Source organism: Caloenas nicobarica, chromosome 16 (assembly GCF_036013445.1).
Source record: "Caloenas nicobarica isolate bCalNic1 chromosome 16, bCalNic1.hap1, whole genome shotgun sequence".
Classification (NCBI taxonomy): Eukaryota; Metazoa; Chordata; class Aves; order Columbiformes; family Columbidae; genus Caloenas; species Caloenas nicobarica.
The window spans coordinates 3260774-3278345 of record NC_088260.1 but is presented as its reverse complement, the minus strand read 5'-3'; the positions used below and the strand labels follow the sequence as shown (position 1 = coordinate 3278345).

Sequence of the window (17572 nt, the reverse complement as noted above, 5' to 3'; positions counted from 1 at the left end):
CAATTTCAGTAATTCACATCCTCTAAACAAGGCTCATTAATCGCAAATTCATGACTAACAGGGTTAGGGACTAGTTAGAATTGAAAAAGCAGAACAGGAATGGGAAGTGCTTAATGCTCAGTGGGATGCAGTATCTCACTGTGAGTGTTTTTCCCTGAAAACCACTGAATATGTTATAAAGGATTGTAGCCATTTTTATAGGTAGTTGATTCAGTGCCCCCAACTTCCCCAGTGGGAAAGGCTGTTTTTAGAGTGTTTGTTATTGCAAACAGTGTATGCTCTGAAATGCTGTAAATTTAAGTGACTTTTTAGTAGCTAGCGCCTAGGCATGTGTAGCCTTCATGAAACTTGAATTGTTTTATCTCCCCCTTTATTTGTTCATGACCTTTTGCAGAGAGGATTTTTCATCTGGCTTCTGAGGATGTGTAGCAGCTTGAATCATAAAGGCTGGTCAAGAAAACAGAGGTTAACAAAGATCAAAACCATGAGACTGGTTCGCTGCTATCCTCAAAAGTGCCGTGCCGTGTCCCTTGCTATTTGTCTTACTGCAATTCCCCGGGGGCAGCGCTGGGTGGTGGAACCTGCTGTGCTCCTGCTTGTACTAACCAGCTAATGCTGAAGGACTTTTCGTAGCCCTTCACCCTTGGCCTGCCAGCTAATGAGTGAATGTTATCTGTCCCCAAGCCCTCAAAGTAGCTCATTTAACAGGGATGTTGTGATGGAGGATCTGCCATCTGTCCAGGGGGAACGCCGGTACTGCAGGTAGAACCAGAACAGAGCAGTCCTGGTGAGAAACACACCGGATAAAAGGAAAAATGCTAAAGGACAAAGGAAGAGGTTCAGTACTGGTGTTAGGAAGGACGGAAAAGCCCCAGAGGGAATGATCCTATCAACTCTCCAGATTTAGGAAGTGAATTACCCCCCAGACCGCTGTGTTCTTCTGCATGTGTAGACCAAACGGGAGCACCTTCCTGTACCACTTTGATCAGTTGTCCCCAGTTTTTAATTATAACCTCTTTGTCCTGTTATTTCCCCAACTTTTCATCACATGCACAGCGCCAGGATCTAGGTCTTTGTTACAGATTAATGATCTGGACATGGATTTAGTCCCCTGAAATCCGTAAAAATTTTTAAAGAGGTCAGAAGCACAGCATGCCGCTGCCTTTCGCCCTGTTTTATTGCCGTGCCGGACCTATCTGCCCGCGTGCTATATCACGTTTGACTCCATCCCGAAGCAGGCTGCTGTCTGTGGCTGGTCTTCAGCCCTGTGAACACTAGAGTTTAAATTTAAAATCGCTGCAAGGATTAAAGAATCCTTCCCCAATCCTGCTGGCCCAAGGGTGAGTAATTTCTTTCGACAGGCAAGTAAAATGCCATTAGTTTCTTGCATTACCATCAATCACTGTGGTAAACGGCAAGCAATTTTTGTGCAGTGGCTGGTAAATTTTCCTGACAGCTTTGCAAGGCTGGATAAGCTTTTAGAGTTGCGGCAGCACTGTGAGCAACAGACTTCGGGGGGCTGGATCCTCCTGACCTCTTTGCCCATCTCGGGCTCTGGGGCTGCCGGGGTCCATCCGTCAGGCACCAGCTCGCAGAATGATATTTTGGCCAGATTTGCAGAGGAAAAGCTGGGACTTGGAGCTTCAGGGTGCCTAGAGGGGAAAAAAAAACCCCAACTGTCTCCTTGTCTTCATGGTTAGAAATATTGCAGGCGAATCCAGTGAGCCAGCACTTTGGCACCATCTATTTGTGGGTCTTTCTGTGGACTTTATTACAGTAGATGATGGACCCAGCCAGATGTGCCAGCTGTGCTCGGAGGAGAGGCAAAGCTTGGGACTTGCAAAATCCTTACCGAGTCTGACGAGGTCCAGAGGCGGATTCAAAGAGCTGTTGGTGAAAGCTCGATCTACCTGCAGAGAGTCTTCAAAAAGCTTCTGAGAAACACCACGCCAAGAAACCAAAACGGGGGCTGTGAAGGATAACAGCCTGTTGGGACAGTGGCCAAAGGGCCAACTAGGGCTCCCAGAGCACCAGAGCGGGATCGTTTCACTGTGAAGTGCTGATTCTCTAGGAGAATCGTGGAAAGTTGTTGTCTGCAGCTAGGAAAAAAACCCAACCCAAACCAAAACCTTATAGTAAAGAAGGCAGAAAAGAAAAAAAAAAAAAAAAGCCTTTGATGTTTTATTCCATCTAGAGTGCTGGTTCTCATCAGAATTCACACATTATTAGCCTGGTCATTGTTGGTCATTGGTGCTTGGAGTACAAACTACATAATCATAATGCTCACTAAAGTTTTCACTAGGGGCAGAAAAATGCTTTTTTGCTGTAATATATAGTGCTACCTTTTCAAGAAAAGTACTGGTCTGAGCTATGCTGGAAATTGAATTCTACCTTGTGGAAAGGGAGATTATTTCCTGAGCTTCCCTTATTCACCGTCCTAGCACATACTGCTCAAGGTAAAGGTGCACTCCACGGTGATTGATTGGCAAGTGTGAGAAGACCGCTGTTCCATGTGACAGGGATATAAAGAACGATATTTTTATTTTTTGACAGCGAAGGGGAAATGGCATTACTAGCAATATTCAGCAATGTACTCTGCAGCCCCAGTTAGCCCTGCATATTTTATGGCATCCATTTTCTTTCTTCGATTAAACAACGTAAAACCCCATAAAATAATCCAATAAAAACAACAACTACTAGTTCAGGCAAAGTTCTTGTGGCCTTTTTAATTCTGGAAGGATTTTCATGGCTCTGCTTTTTTTCCTTTCCCCTCTAAGTCCATCCCTTGTGCTCAGGTCAGTGTCTCCTTCCCACAGCCTGACTGGAGTTTCCAATAACAACCCTTTCTGTGCTGCTTTTTTATATGGAATACTGAGCAAACGTGGAAAAATGTGTGATAGATCCCTTAAAGACCACTTCATGCTGTTAAGCACTTGTTGGATGAGATGCTCTTTGGGTCTGGTTTCAGTGAAAGTTAGAGGTGTATACATGCTCTTTTTAATGTTCTTTTTTTTAATTTATTTTTTTACTGGTGCAGTTTTAAGCAATCTTTTAGGTAAAGATGATCATTACTAAATAACCTCTTGCTTTTAACCTCATCTCCTAAGAGGAGGAGACATGTCAATGTGTTGTCAGCCCATCAGCCTCACCGCTGGTCTTCTCCCTTGTACTTTTTAAACCATTGCAAGAGTTATATTAGCTGTGTGAAAGTCACGGTGAGAGCCCATTCAGTGCATGCACACTGCCTCTGTTTTGTACTTTTTTGGGCCAGACTACACGTGCTGTCTCAAAATCAGCCACCGAGTGGCCACCACTGGCCTTCCTGGGCATCTGCCAGTCGGGGGATTTGTGGTCACAACCTGCCCTGAGCTGAAGGGCTGAGCCACAAACAACCCGGGGAATACAACCAACTCCAGGGTTGACTGAGAAAGTTTTTGTGATCTAAGTCGTAGACGTTGACACCTGGTAAGAGAATTAATTATATTAGTTTGAATTGTATTTCATAAACTTTTTCCTCGTGGGAGATGTACGAGTCTCCAAGGTGATGAGCAAATTTAGCCACAGTGATTTTTCTAAATGCTGTAAAGCCCCATCCAGTGTTAGATCAAGGCAGTGCTATGGAGCTCATTATCTAGTTTTGCAGGGAGAGGGATGGAAGGTTTTTACTTTGTTGTTGTTTAGGTGCTTCCAGAAACCGTGACCTTCAGGGCTTTTTTTTTACTTATAGAGGTAGAAAAATGACCCCTTTATAAAAATTCTTTGTCTCCCAGGAGGCCCGAACTCTATTCAGGCTGCAAACATTTTTGCAGTGCTGATTTCTGAAAGGAGCCTTTCAATAAAAGGAAACCTGTAAGTATCTTTGTCTTTGCAGGAGGAAACCTCTGACTTACTTTGATTTTTTCATTATAGTTTTCAAAGCTGTGTTTCTGCATGATTGCAAGAATTCCAAGTTCAAATACTTTAGACACCTTCAGACTTGGTAATGCGTTTTCTCCTGTACTTCTAGGGCTTTAAGGAAGAGTTTCATCTATTATAGCATTGCGTTGGTTTCAAGGTAAAGGACACAGTCTGAGTGGTTTAGATCTTTCAGAGAAAGGTTGAAGAGACCGAGCGGGCTTTGATTTTTGTTCTGTAACACGTGTTACAGAAAACCACTCCAGCGTTTTACCTCTTCCCTCTATAGAGAAGGTACACCACGGGTTGTTGTGTCGGAGAAAAGAGGGCACATCCTTCAATTCTTGGAGATGTCTAAGGGTGCATGACAGCAGGCACTCGAGCTCTTCGAGTAGTGGTCAACACATCACAACTCGGCTAACTGAACGGAGGCAGTGGAATAAAGGAAAATCTCTCTCCTCTTTCAGGGAGGCAGAGGGGTGAGCCGGTTGCGCATCCTAACGAGAAAGGGACGTTATGCGTTGTCTGATAGCGCGAGGATCATTTAGAGTTGGAAAAAGATCTGCTGTCTCCTTTTCATCGATAGCAAGAAGTTAGTTAGTTCATGTTCGTTGGATACTTTGAAAGGATAAAGTGTCAAGCGAGAGTTAGGAATTGTGGATTTTTTTGCAAATTATGGGCAGTGTTTCCAGGCAGGCAAAGGCCAGAGGACCTGGTTATCTTCCCAGTGCTGGCGTGGTGGGAGTCGCTGGAGCTGCGGATGGTGTAAAGAATCACTGTTCTGGTGTAAAGAGTTTGCTGGAATTTAAGAACTTTCAGCACAGTCTAGAGCCACGTTTGCTTATATTGAATAAAGTAATTTTTATGTCAAAGGCATAACAGTGTTTTCAGATGGACTAAAATTTTGGCTTTTAGTTTTACTAAGAAAATGCCAATTGCTACAGAACTCTTTGACCTGCGCTTTTAAGTACCTACTGGGAAATTACAGAAATACATTGAAATACAGTATCTGCACAGTGTTTAAGTATACAAATGCACAGTGTCTCCACAGAAATAGTCAATTTTGTTCTCCTTGGATGAATTTCTGAGCAAAGGTGATTGAAGATCCTTATTCCCATTTTGAAGTTGCCCAGACAGTTAAATAGTTAATAAAACATCTTGAGTCAACAGAAGTGGACCCGATGTCTCCTGCCCCAGTGCCTGGCAACACTATTTCTCCCAGAGGGACAATATCCCACTGTTGACATATTTCAAAGAAAAGAGTGTTCACTGTGGGAGATGGCGTTTTCATCTCGTGTTACATAAAGACTTCAGAACCTCTCAGGTTTCCATAGCAGTGTTAGAAACCCATATAAACAGGTCTGCTTTGTGACAGGGATAAATAAGAACAGAAATTAATAGCTTTAATTTCGAGCCAATTAGGATGTCTTTCTGCTGTTTTTTTAAGCTCTACTTGCTTACCCGAGCGAGAGACCAAGCAGATTGAAAAATGGAGTTTGTGCTTAAATAGGAAGATGAAATCTTAACATGTATTCTTTCTTTTTAAAAAAATGGGAATTTTCCATTGCATGTGGAAATAAAACATGTTAGGCTGCTTTGAAGACATTCACATACTGCTTGCTGATTTTGTGTAGTCTTATATCTAGAAAATGTTTCTGGGAAACCTCCCCCTTGCAAAAAAAAAATCATAAAGGGTAACACAATTTTCTAACTTGGCTTCAAAGATGTGAAATTCAACTTCTCAGTATTAAAGAACTGCTATAAAGTTAATCAATCTTTGGTGATTTAGACCAGCTGAGGATCTCTCCTAAAACGTTTAGACATTCTTAGGAAAAATGAGGGGCTTTTGAGAAATCCTGCAGTACTTTTTTAGAGAAGTTATACCTACAGTTTGACGAAAAGGAGGAGGGAGGATTTTTTTGATAAAATACCCTCCCCCATCGTCATCTCCTATTTTTCATCCTGCCTTATTTTGACCATGCTTCTGTAAAAGCTTCCTCAAAATCATAAGCCATCATACTCAAGGGTAGGTTGTGTTAATTTGTCATCCCTAATAGTTAATTTATCACATGGAAAGCACTTTACTGTCAGAATCCAAATTAAAATCCTGTTTACTCTTTTCATTATTCAAAATCCAATATGCTAGTGAGCTTGATGCTTAGCATATTTTGAAACATTTGTTGGGCTGAAAAAAAAAAAAGGTTGATAGCTTCACCTTCTTGTGTAGAAGAGTGGTCATTTCATCATTCTAAATATTTAGCATTGATCCCTTCCACAATTTCAAAGAGTTTTCAGTTCTCTGAGTTGTTGCGGCTTTTTTAATGTTATCCACCATGTCTTTTGGGCAACTTTTTTCTTTCTTTGCGTTGTGCTGGTCGCTGTAGCTATTTTGTCCGCTTTGTCCTACCCGCGGGTTTGGCAGTGACTTTCTTCCTTGAGCGCCTGTTGAGCAGAGGTATTTCGATATACGACAGTAATAACTGCTTTCATAGAAACTGCATCCCAAAATGCTTGGCAGGGTTAAAGAAGCAGCTACAAAAGGTGATATATAAGCGTAACAGATGCAGAGAGAAATTGGGGTATACCAGAGGGTGGGAAAGGCAAATTTCCTGACTCGGTGTAAAGGTGAGAGAGCGCCGAGGTCAGGAGGCGCAGAACGGGGTGAGCGGTGGCTGAGAAAGCTTTGGCCCTGCGCTGGGGAGGCGTTTTCAAAACAAATTTGGGCCAGTTATGTGTTGGACTTGCAGTGAAGGGACTGTCACTAGAGTAGTTTTTAGCATGGATGAAACGCGGAGGTCAAATCTGAAGTAAAACTGCAGCTGACTTTGGAAGTTGCTGCCTCTAAGTACTGAGCTGTCTTCATTCCCAAGGGCAAACGTGCGTTTTTTTTGTCCCACCGTGAGTTCCCACCTTGTTTCACTGGGTTTATACCAGGGCCACCTTGAGTTTTTTATCCCCCAATAGCATTATGCAAACCCTTTTTCTTGGGGTTTCCTTTTGTTTGCTGCATTGCAATTGCCATCTACCGATACCTTTCCACAGGGTTTTGCAGGTTGCTTGTTTTACTTCGTGATAAAACAGCATATTATTTGTACTTCTAGACTTGTGACCTTTTGGAGAGAGTTTGGTTTATTGCAGGATCTTTGTGTATTTTGATGTATATTTTACATACTTAGAGGAGAGCTTTACTTATAGTGACATTAATACGGAATCGCAGAAACAAACGCAGCTGGCCTAGCATTGCTATTTTAAGGAGAATTTGATGGGGAAGTGGTTCGAATGTGAATCTGTGACAAGTCTCTTAAAATATAAAAGACCCAAGAAGTAAAGTTCTTGGAAAAAGACTTTAGAAAATAAACACTTGCTTCGCTTGTGAAGATTTCATAGAGTCATAAAATGTCTTGAGTTGGAAGGGATGCAAAGCACCATAGAGTCCAGCTCCTGTCCCTGCATATGACAGTCCCTTTCATATATTTATAGGTTTAGGGCCCGATCCCCTGAGCTGTTATAAATCTGACTTCCCTCAGAGGTGAGGCTGCGCAGGATGAATATTTGCCGGGTTGGGCATTCTCATTTCGTCATATTTCTGGGTTACCCACAGAGAATTTTGGCCAAGAAGTTTAGGAAGACGCAGAAGAGAGGGATGGTGCCTCTCTTCGGGGGGAGCTGCAGTCTCATCTCATCTCTCCATCTGCTATAATGGTGTTTCCCAAATGGTTTTACTTTCATACACTCACACCAATCAACTCCCAAATGCCGCGGAATGCTCTTGGATATGGCAATACGAATCACGTACCCTCTTCTCCTTCTGTCTCCCAGCAAACTCCACTTGCTTCTTCCCCCTATACAGGGATGCTTCTATTCCTTCCTGTATAAAATCACTGCCCATCTCGCCCACATCCCCAAAGTCCCCAGATGTCATGCCTGAATTCAGTGATTATTTTAATTTATAGTGCTTGGCTTAATGTATCTTAAAACACATGTATTTGAACTAGAAACTCCCCAGGGTCCTTGTTCAGAACTAATTGCTTGCTGTTTGTGCAATTCTTCAAATATGTAAAATGCTCTGTGAGGACTCGGAATTGCTCAACTCTGCTCTGGTTTGGTCTTAAAGATGAGTAGGGGTGTCTGGCTGAAGTGTAAGCCTGAGAATCGGGGTGTATCGACCCTCCTGGCTCTGCAAACACAGTATAATTTTAGGCAAGTTAACCAAACTGGCCTGCAGCTTGGATTTCCTGTAGGGGAAGGATAATGATTTTATTTTTAATTGGGCTAAAAATGCATGTTGAAAGGCTGAATACAGAAATGGTGGGAAATTAGAAATTAAATTTATTATCATAACTGTTATTATTAGTACATCATTGAGAGTGAATTTAGCTCAGATCGTGTTTTCCTCCATAATGGGGTGGAGGGAAGATAAGAGGATTTCGAAAATAGCTCTGCAAAAGTCTTTTTTCTCGTCTTTTTGAGCATCTTCCATCTGCCGTGAGCACATTCCCGTTTTATTTCCTAAATATCTTTTCCTTCTCTTTCTATCTTGAAGTCCCTTTTGCCAAGATTTTACTTCCCAATTACTGCTGCCGGGAATGTTGCTGGGGGTGCACTGCGAGCCAGCATTTATCTTTCCGATTTGGCAGTTAATTGACTGGGAGGCAGTGGAAGTCCCTGCACCACTTCCACTAAGTGCTCGGCTGTTTAAATCCCTCTTGCAGCCCTTAAGTTACTTTCCGGCCCTGGTGATTACTTGTACCTTCTCCTTTCCTTCTGTTAAAACTGAAAGAAGAGGTTTAGAGTGCCCGAATTCATGGGGTCACATACATTTAAGGCTGGGATTGCATTTTAAAATAGTTTCTGGTCGTTCCAAGCTGGCAGGCTGGGGATGCTCGCCTGCTCCGTTCGGTCTATCATGTTTCCATCTTTATATTCCACGCTGCTCAGGGAAAAAACACTGCCAGGGATACCAAATGTATTCTGCAGTCTAAATCGAAAGCAGCTTCCTTTATTCTGCTTTTACAGCTGGAGAAGAGGCTAAATTCACTTGTGAGGGAGTTGTTTCGTTGATTCCCTGTTCCAGATTGCTTTGACACTTCCCCTGCTTCTAGCCACCTCCTCTTGAGATCTTATGGGCAAAAGTGTCACAAAAGGCAGCACCTGGGGGTGGCACATTTCTGTTGGACCTCCTCCACCCCTAAAGAGAATATCATGAATAAATAGTGATGCTCACGTTTGTGATCCAGGCTGGAGCGTGGGGGCCCTGTTGCAGGCTGACATCTGGTGAGCTCAGGCAGTATTCCTGTCTCATTTACATCTCTGCTAATTGCGTTATCAAAATGCTGCACAAGTTGAAATGTTTCGAAGATGGGCAAGTGCTTTTTAAGAGGATGGTTTTCTGTCTGAAAATTCTGCTTTTCAGAAAGCAAGTATTTCATGGAAATGAAATGTCAGTTTTGCCAAACTTCCAGTTGGCTCTCATGTTTTGTTCCTTTTTTTTTTTTTTTTTCTTTTTTCCCATTTCATAGTTATATAAAGAATTAAGGCATCTTAGTGGTAACAATTACTTCAAGCCCAGACATGTCAGATTTTTTTGTCAGGTGGAAGGTTTAATTGACATCAGATTTTTCTCAAGCAATTCTATTTATCCTTCCAGCTCCACTGGAGCTGGAAGAGCAGCACTTTGCAGTATTTTATATGTGGGGAAGGGAGGGATAAGAAAACCAAATGAGCCACCCAAGCTTATAATTGAAGCGTGGCACAGAGCAGGGCAATGAACCCAGCGCCTGGGCTCACACTGGCCATTTACCGTCTTTTCTCCAGTTAATGTCAGCTCTGGTAGGAGTTTCTTATTCTTTTTCAAAGCCTCAGTCGCCAACACTTCCAACAATTTTTCTGCCTGTGGAGTTTGGGGGCAGATTTAAAGATATGAATCACTTATCTGAAGAATAGTAGGCTCAAACCTCCCATATGTAGGCTGCTTTAATTTGAATTTCTTGACTTTTCCTAAGTGAGAAGCTGAATTCAGTTTCTTCCTTCTTTCAACCTTTCTGGCTCTACTGATATCCAGAAACGCAAAATGACATCTTGTCTCAGCCCACCAGAGCAGATGCGTTGCAGGAGATTAGACTGGAAATCTTCCTAAAATGCAACGTTCTGAGACGTTTTTGGAAAACGTAGCTGGGGAGCAGAGTATGTGATGTTCACTTGATGTTAACCCAGCAAGACAGTAGATGTGCAGCAAGCAGGAGCTGAAGGCACAGTCAACAAGACAGCGTTGCCAAAAACCAGAAGGCCTCCTGTTAAGGGACAGTGCCCTGAAGGACAAGCCAAGCGGGGAGCCAGCAGGACAGGCGTCGGGAGAGTCTCGTCTGCGGTCAGACAGGCCAAAAGCTCCTCAGAGCTGAGTTCCGACACAAGAAACGGCAAAGCTCCCTGGCTGAGGCGGTGGGCACGGCTGAGGCCTCGGCCCAAGAGGGAAGCCAGGGTTTTGGGGTGCAGCGTGTCCGGAGAGGTTGGAACAGCCAGGCATGTCGGTTGATGTGGATATTTGAGGTTCTTGCATCCTCACACTGTGTGGGGACCACTGATGGAGGTAAAGAGGGAACAGCAGCTTCTCCTTCCACGAAGAATGGAGCTGCACAGGGTCCCGCACGGTTAAACCCCGGTCAGGCAGGGCCGGGAATTGTCCCACGTTGCGTTTCGTCCTCGCTGGGGAAAAGCGATGTGTGAGGTTTGGATCAGAGTAGAAGGAAATGTGCCGAGTGGAGGTATCTGTAGTGTAAAAGCTGTGTAGGAGGACACAACAAGCTTCTGACAGATGGAAAAAGGCTGATGAATCCTGAAATAACGGGTGACACCCCGCTGTCCTGCCCCTCGCCCCAACCCCTGCCCCCAGCATCTCCTGCCCTTTAATTAACCTTTAATTAACCAAGGCTTTGACTTGGGTAGAAAGTTGGGTTAGAAGTTTCCAGACACGTTGTCAAGAAAAACAAGAAAAAACATGGGAAATGGAGGGGATGGTGCAGAGGCAAATTTGTTAAAAATTATAATTTGCTGGAAAAGTGATTTTTTTTTTTTTTTTTTTTTTTAATCAGGCCCTAATGATTTTTTTCAAGAGTGGTTGACTAAGTCTAATGAAAAAAACTTATTGAATCTGTTGCTGAAGGCCTAATTCTCTATCTCATGTAACCTACAAGTCAGTCTGAAATGAAGCCATGTAGGTGTCTTGCAGGAACGATTTGGTCCAGTGTAATTACTACAGAATAAATGAATGTTCCTCTGAAAAAAGATGATGATAGGAAGAGGGCACATAAGCTTTGAGGCATGTTGGAGATACGGATGTCTGTGGAGAAACATGAAGGAAGCAATTAGAAAAATATAAAGTAAAATTCTCTCCTTACAGAAAACATTTTTCATCAGACTGGTTATGCCAGGCATGAATTTGGCCCATTAAGTCAGTAAAGCCTTGCAGGCAAAAATAAGGATATCGTAAAAGCAGGATGAATTAATTCTTTCTCAGAGGAAGAGACCACCCATTGAGTCTTGAAGTTACTTTGATCCAAACCCATGAACTCAGCTAGAACTTAAAGGAAATTCTTAATAGTGTAACATGAGCACCAACTGGCCACGAGGCATTGGGGCAAATCCATCATAATTCACTGTTAAGTAACGCTTCAAGTCTCAGCAGTGCTGTTTCATTCCACCATACGACTAAGAGGTCCCTCTTGGCTTTGCTTTTAATTAATTAAGTCACAGTAGTGGCGAACGTGGCACTACAGCAGTTGCTTTCTGCCTAATTGTTCTCCAGGCATATTTGCAGCACTCCTGTCGAAATCTCAGGCTTGTTTCAGGAGTCAAGCTGCACAAATGAAGTCCCTGCTATTAAAAGCAGTTTGTTTCCTATTCCTTGGCAATCTGTTCCTAACACTGAGCCCCACTGGAGCATGGACTTATTTTTTTAGCAAATTATTTTTCAGCCAAAAAACGGTGACATTTACCAACTACCAAAATTCTTTCAGACTCTATTCATGCTTAGGAAATCAAGGTTTTCCATGTCAGCATCGTATTATTTTCAGTGGTGAGAGTTTGACATGCCCAGTTGGGTAGATCCCAGTACAATGGCATAAATTTTGTCACTTAGTCCTGGATCTAGAATAACTTATTGCTTCTCTCTCCTTCATGCATTATGGTCTTTGAGCAGTGAAACACAGTTTTTCCATGCAGATCGCCCTAATATTAAAAGGCACCTTACTCCCAAAGGTTTGCAAGCAGGAGGATGTGTTTGGTAGCACAGTGCTCTGATTCTCCATCTCAAACTGCAGGACAGACAAAACAAATTAAATCAACTTATGCTTAGTCACATCTGTTTCATTTATATCAAACTGGTGCCACTGAAGCAGAAAGCATTCTTATTCTCTCCACATTGTTCAAGCTGAAAATTAACTGGCTCTGCACATAATGAAACTCATACTTCATCTCTTTAAAATGATTGAACCTGTTTTATATTTTTAGGGCAGAGTGACTTACAGTTGCGATGTATCAGTCTGTTACTGTTGGAAGAGGGAATATTTCCTTCCGTCTTCCTTGTTTACCTCTCTGGGTTTATGTGTCGGCGATCTGTAACCAAAGCAACCCCCGTTGTTCCCCAACAGAATCAGGACGGCCCCAGGTGTGAAGATCGCGGACATCCGAGTCAGCGATGCAGATCAGTGGGGGGTTCAGGAGGAGACGGACAGCGCGAGGACCAGCGCCACCGTCACCTGCGTGCACAACGACCCCAGCGCCGAGAGCAGGTAAGCGCCAAGCGCCCCGTGCGTTAACCCTTGCCAAAACGCTTCTCTGGTTAGTCGTATTGCTCTTTTAATAGCAGGATTTTTGCCTCCTCAGCCTCCTTGGAAAAGCAAGAGGGTGATCTGATCCTTTGGTTTCACTTCTGAGCTTCAGAAGTAGGTGATGGAATTAAACTGGAGGCAGTCAACTAGTCCTGCCTCATATTTGCTTTTCATGCACCTTCAGGGCAGCAGGAGAATCCCTGTTGCCAAAGAGCCAACAGAAAGAAGTGGATTAAAATACAGAAATAGGAAGAATAATTGAAAGCAATATAGGACAATGCTGTCGTCTTTATTTGAAAAGCTATGAAAGTAATAGCTATTAAATGTTATTCATTATTGCTGCGAAACACCTATGAGCGTCTATGAACTGTCTCGTGAATGCTGTGTACGTTTGTTATCATAATGCTCGCACAAGCTATATCGAAGGTAATGAGAAATTTATGTTGTTAGTCAGAATTATGTATTTTACAATATAAGCCATTTCCCTCCATTATCATGCAGTTACTCTACACTTAAAGTACACTGGGCATAAATGTAGCTTGAAATTGTATCATAATTAAGAAATCACAAAACTTTATGTAAAAATTTTTATTTGAGGAGTCTTTTTCATCCATCTTTTTCTGAAAGCTCCTGTAAGGGAGAAAATGGTTGTTAGTAATTGTTTAGACCAAGGAAGATTGTTCCAGAGGTTTGGAGTGCAAAGAGAGTTTCTACTCTGTTTAGTTTCCGAAACTGCATTTGAGGAACAAATGAATCCCCTCTAGTTCTGGGTACCTGCAATACCAGTGTGGAGGTGAAAGCTGTTTATTTGTCCATGGGTTTGCTTTTTAGCAACAGGGGAATTAGGCACTGCTAAGGTGAGAGTCCTCTTGGATGTATAAAACAGGAACGGCAGGTGAAAAGTGCCTGTTTCTCCCCAGGAAAGATGCAGAGGGGGGCGGCCGGGTGGGCCGCAGACATTTGCATCGTGAACGCGGGAAGGGAGGGGAGGCGATTCCCTGTTCGGTCTCCCTGGTTAAGTCAAGTGCTACAGAGCTTTCTGGCAGGAAATGCCAGGCAAACCTTTCAGTTCGTTAGCTGTTTCATGCACTTCTTCTTCATTTAAAATAAATAAATTTTAAAAAAGTGCGTGAGGAGTCCCTCCTCTTTGCTAAGCACATTTGTTCAAGTTGCAATTCTGAGGTTGTGATGTAGGAAATTCAAGGCACCTTCCGCCGTTAATTTCCTGGGATTTCATGGGCTACTGTACTGATAAAGCAGAGCTCTGGCAGTTGGCTTAGGTGCTGTACGCTCTGTATCCAAACCCTTTGTCTTTCGGCAAGACTTCCCGTTTCTTCCAAAAGCTGTTAAAAGAACCAGAGCGTCCCTTTGGCGGGGGGAGAGCTCGGCCAGCAGCGCCACTGGCTTGGGGGGATCCATCGCGCTCGTTCTGGAGCAGCACGATGGCACACGATGGCACACGATGGCTCCAGCAGGGAAATCTCAACCTGAATTAGCTCGGGCGGCTGATCTGGGCAGTTGTGCGGAATCTGCTGAATGCCGTAGTCAGGCTTTTTGCGAAAACAACCGTGACCTCTGTTCTGTTCAGAGCAAAGTGGAAAGCCATCGATTTTAAAGTGAAATGCTGAGGTTAAAGGAAAACTTTAAGATCATTTTGTGTTACGGTGGAATCTCTCTATTGAAATGAAACAACTATTTTTAAAATTAGACAAAAAAATAGGACGAACACTGAAACTCATTGCCTTGTACGAGGTTTCACTAATCCATGAAATTATACCTGTCACAGTAACTTAGTTTTTATTAAAACTGATTTTTGCTTTGTGTTGGACTGTTAAATTGCACAAAAGCAACAAATCTCAAGTTAATTAATACTTTGACCCTTTCCTTTGTGAGATTAGTTTAATATTTTTGGATTAATTAAAGTATGCAAATAGAAACTGCTGAAAGATCATTTCCAGATTTGCAAATATTGTACTGCTTAGAGTAAATATTTAACTTTGATCCTTACTTTAATTTGCCTTTTTGGTCATACTGGTCGCCCTCTTGTTTCTTTTGAAGAATGTTAAGTGTTTATGTGGGGGTTCTGCTGCTTCATTTAAATGAGCAGAGACATGAACTTGCTTCTGTTAAGGTCAATGTGGCAAAAACTGTCACTAAACCTGATTCATTTATTCCTCATTTTAGTAATTCAAGGAGCTTCATTAAAGGCAGGTTATGCATGAGTGAGAGTACGGGATCAATCTCTTTCATTGCAGAGCAAAAACTATTAGTAAACAGAATTGTATCTACCTCGGGGGAGACAGTTTTTCCCCTTTGGGAGTAATTTCACTTGTGCTGGGCGTTGCTCTGATAGTAAAGTGGCTAAGCTGGGACTGAGCCTCAGAGCCCGGGTAGTTCTCTCTGCGGAAGCGACGCCGAGTTTGCTGTGGTTTTGCACCCTCCCTTGGGCTTTCCGTGCAAGTGAGAAACTCCAGCAAGTCACAGCTGCATTTGCTGAAATCTCCAACTCACCTCGTTGCCCTCAGCTTAGAGAGGGGTCTGTTCTCCACCGCTCTGCACTTCGCTTGCTCTTTCTTCCCCAGTGTGCAACTCTGATAAGAGCCACCGACAGACACTGCTTGCAAGGAGAACGGTGTCTTTGGACTGTGACACGTTCGTAATCCAGACCGCATTCCTTTCAGCCGGCGTTATCGGCTGGAGCCTTTTCAAATTTGCTTACTTTTCTAATCTTTCTCCTTCTCCCCTCTGCAGTGTTATCTTTATCGTGAGTTTTTCATCTCCATTTCTCACATTTCCCTACGCAAATTGAGTGTTCATTAAAATGCTTTAAATTAAGACCTTTCCTCCGTTCATGCAGAGTGCATCATGCCTTGTCTGTGCATTACTTAAAAAAAAATTCCTTATCACAACGTTTCAGGCAGTTTACATTATATTCCATTAAAAATCCATTTTGTCCAAGGTTGTCACAATTCATAGATTAAAGCTTTCCAGAGTGTGTTTTGTTAGGAATACATTCATAAATTCACCTCTTTAGTAGTCCCATAAGCTTGTATTTCAAACCTCTTTTTGATAATGTAGTTGAACAAAGAGCGTAAAAAGAAGAGACTTACTTTAAATATACACACACAAGTATATATGCACACATCTATTCTGGTCTGTGTGGAGCCTTGCTTTGCCCTTATTGCTGCCATCACAAAGGACTTTTTTGGTAGCCCACTGAGTGAGGAGATTGATTGTTGTCATCTGCGTTTATTCTCCCTCCCTATTCTCTCCTTGGGGCAGAACTCTGTGCGTCTCATTTTGGTAGGGTTAGTTGCAGCACCGATGTGCTTTGTTTCAAAAAGACACAGTTCGTACTTGGAGCACAAATACTTTAGCGTTATGGCTGCGGCTGGGACCCGGCACGTCCATTCCAGAGGAGAGGCTCTTTATGGATTTCTGCCTTGAGCGCATCTGGCAAGGAGCAGAGCAAGTCAGGGCTGGAGGGCTCAGATAAAAATCGAGTGCTTTCAGCCTCTCATGCGGAATAGCTGTGTTTGTGAAGGACTGGAATCTTACACTGTGGTGGAGGGCTGTATGTTGAATTATTGCAAAAAAGCATTGGAAAGACAAGGCCAAAATTCGCGAGACTACCAGACACAAATCCTTGATACTTCCCAGAAAACCGATCCTATTTTTGTAAAGACCATGCAGGCTTTTTTCCACTGTATTTGCCAAGAGACGGATTGACCCTTGCAATTCTTCTGTCCTTTGCACCTCAGTGTTCTCTGGAAGCATCTCAGAACGTGCCACAAATTAGGCTGCAGCAGGACTAGGCCAAGAGGGCTTGAGAAGATGCCCTGAGAGCACAGTCCCTCTTTGGCAAGCTACGGTACCTCATAACTCAGCGCTGATACCCAGAGAAATGGGATTTCAGGAATTATGCCAGAGTGATGTAGCATTTTGTAGGATTAAGTTATTTCACGTCACTGGCGAACAAGACCTGAGTTTCTGTGGTCTCGTTTGAGGGACCCCACACTACAATGTATTTCATGGTGGTCGGAGTCTCCTTGCTGGAAAGCTGAGGAACAAAAGCTTAATGTGACCTGGCCTGTGGTTCAGGAGAGACAAGATGGCACAAACACAAAAACTTAGGCCAGGTGGTTGCAACTCTGCTTTGAAAGGGTGTGCACGAACAGATCATTCTCCTCACTCAGGAAAATTGTCATTAAATTGTATTGGATTATTACCAGGTGAGGAGAGTCTGATTCTCTGACAAACTAATACTTTAATCAGAAAGATTCTATTTATGCTAACTGGCAAAGTAAATATTTATGCTAACTAGCAAAGTTAAGGAAATTGATTTTACCTGCAGAGCTGAGTATAGTGGTATTGAGACCAACCTGGTTCTTCTCGCTTACGGAGTGTTTTATCTCCATGTCTGTAACACAGCTTCCATGTCTCAGAATATCTATCACTGTTTAAATTAAACTTGCATGAGGGAGACTCAGAATGCAGAAGTAGGGAGGGTGAGATCTTCAGAGGGATTTTTTTCGAGTGTCCTCAGAAGTATTTATTCTGTTGCCTGGAAATTTATATATATATTTTTTTAATTGATGCAGACTAGCTCTGCTGTCTGACATTTGACATTATCTATCTTTAAACTTGAATAAAAAAATAAGGTTCTATAATGATCATTCAGTTTTTTTATCATTTTAAGAGGTGTTCATAGAATTCAAGTAATTGAAATTACTTTATAAAATTGTAGTGTGTATAAACATATATCTTTAAATCAGGAAAAGCAGTTATTTCATGTATTTATAGGTATGCAAATAGACCCTCCTGTTTTAAAATAATTAGCTTCTTTTTCTGTG

The 17572-nt window shown here is 42.6% G+C and overlaps 1 protein-coding gene across 1 annotated transcript in view; it reads left to right on the top strand.

Annotated features, from left to right (window-relative positions):
* Positions 1-17572, top strand: part of TMEM132B (transmembrane protein 132B) — a 229698-nt gene that overhangs the window by 88369 nt on the left and 123757 nt on the right. Inside the window, exon 3 of the mRNA XM_065646435.1 lies at positions 12540-12680. Coding sequence (XP_065502507.1) covers positions 12540-12680 — 141 coding nt within the window. The remainder of the gene's footprint in view (positions 1-12539; positions 12681-17572) is intronic.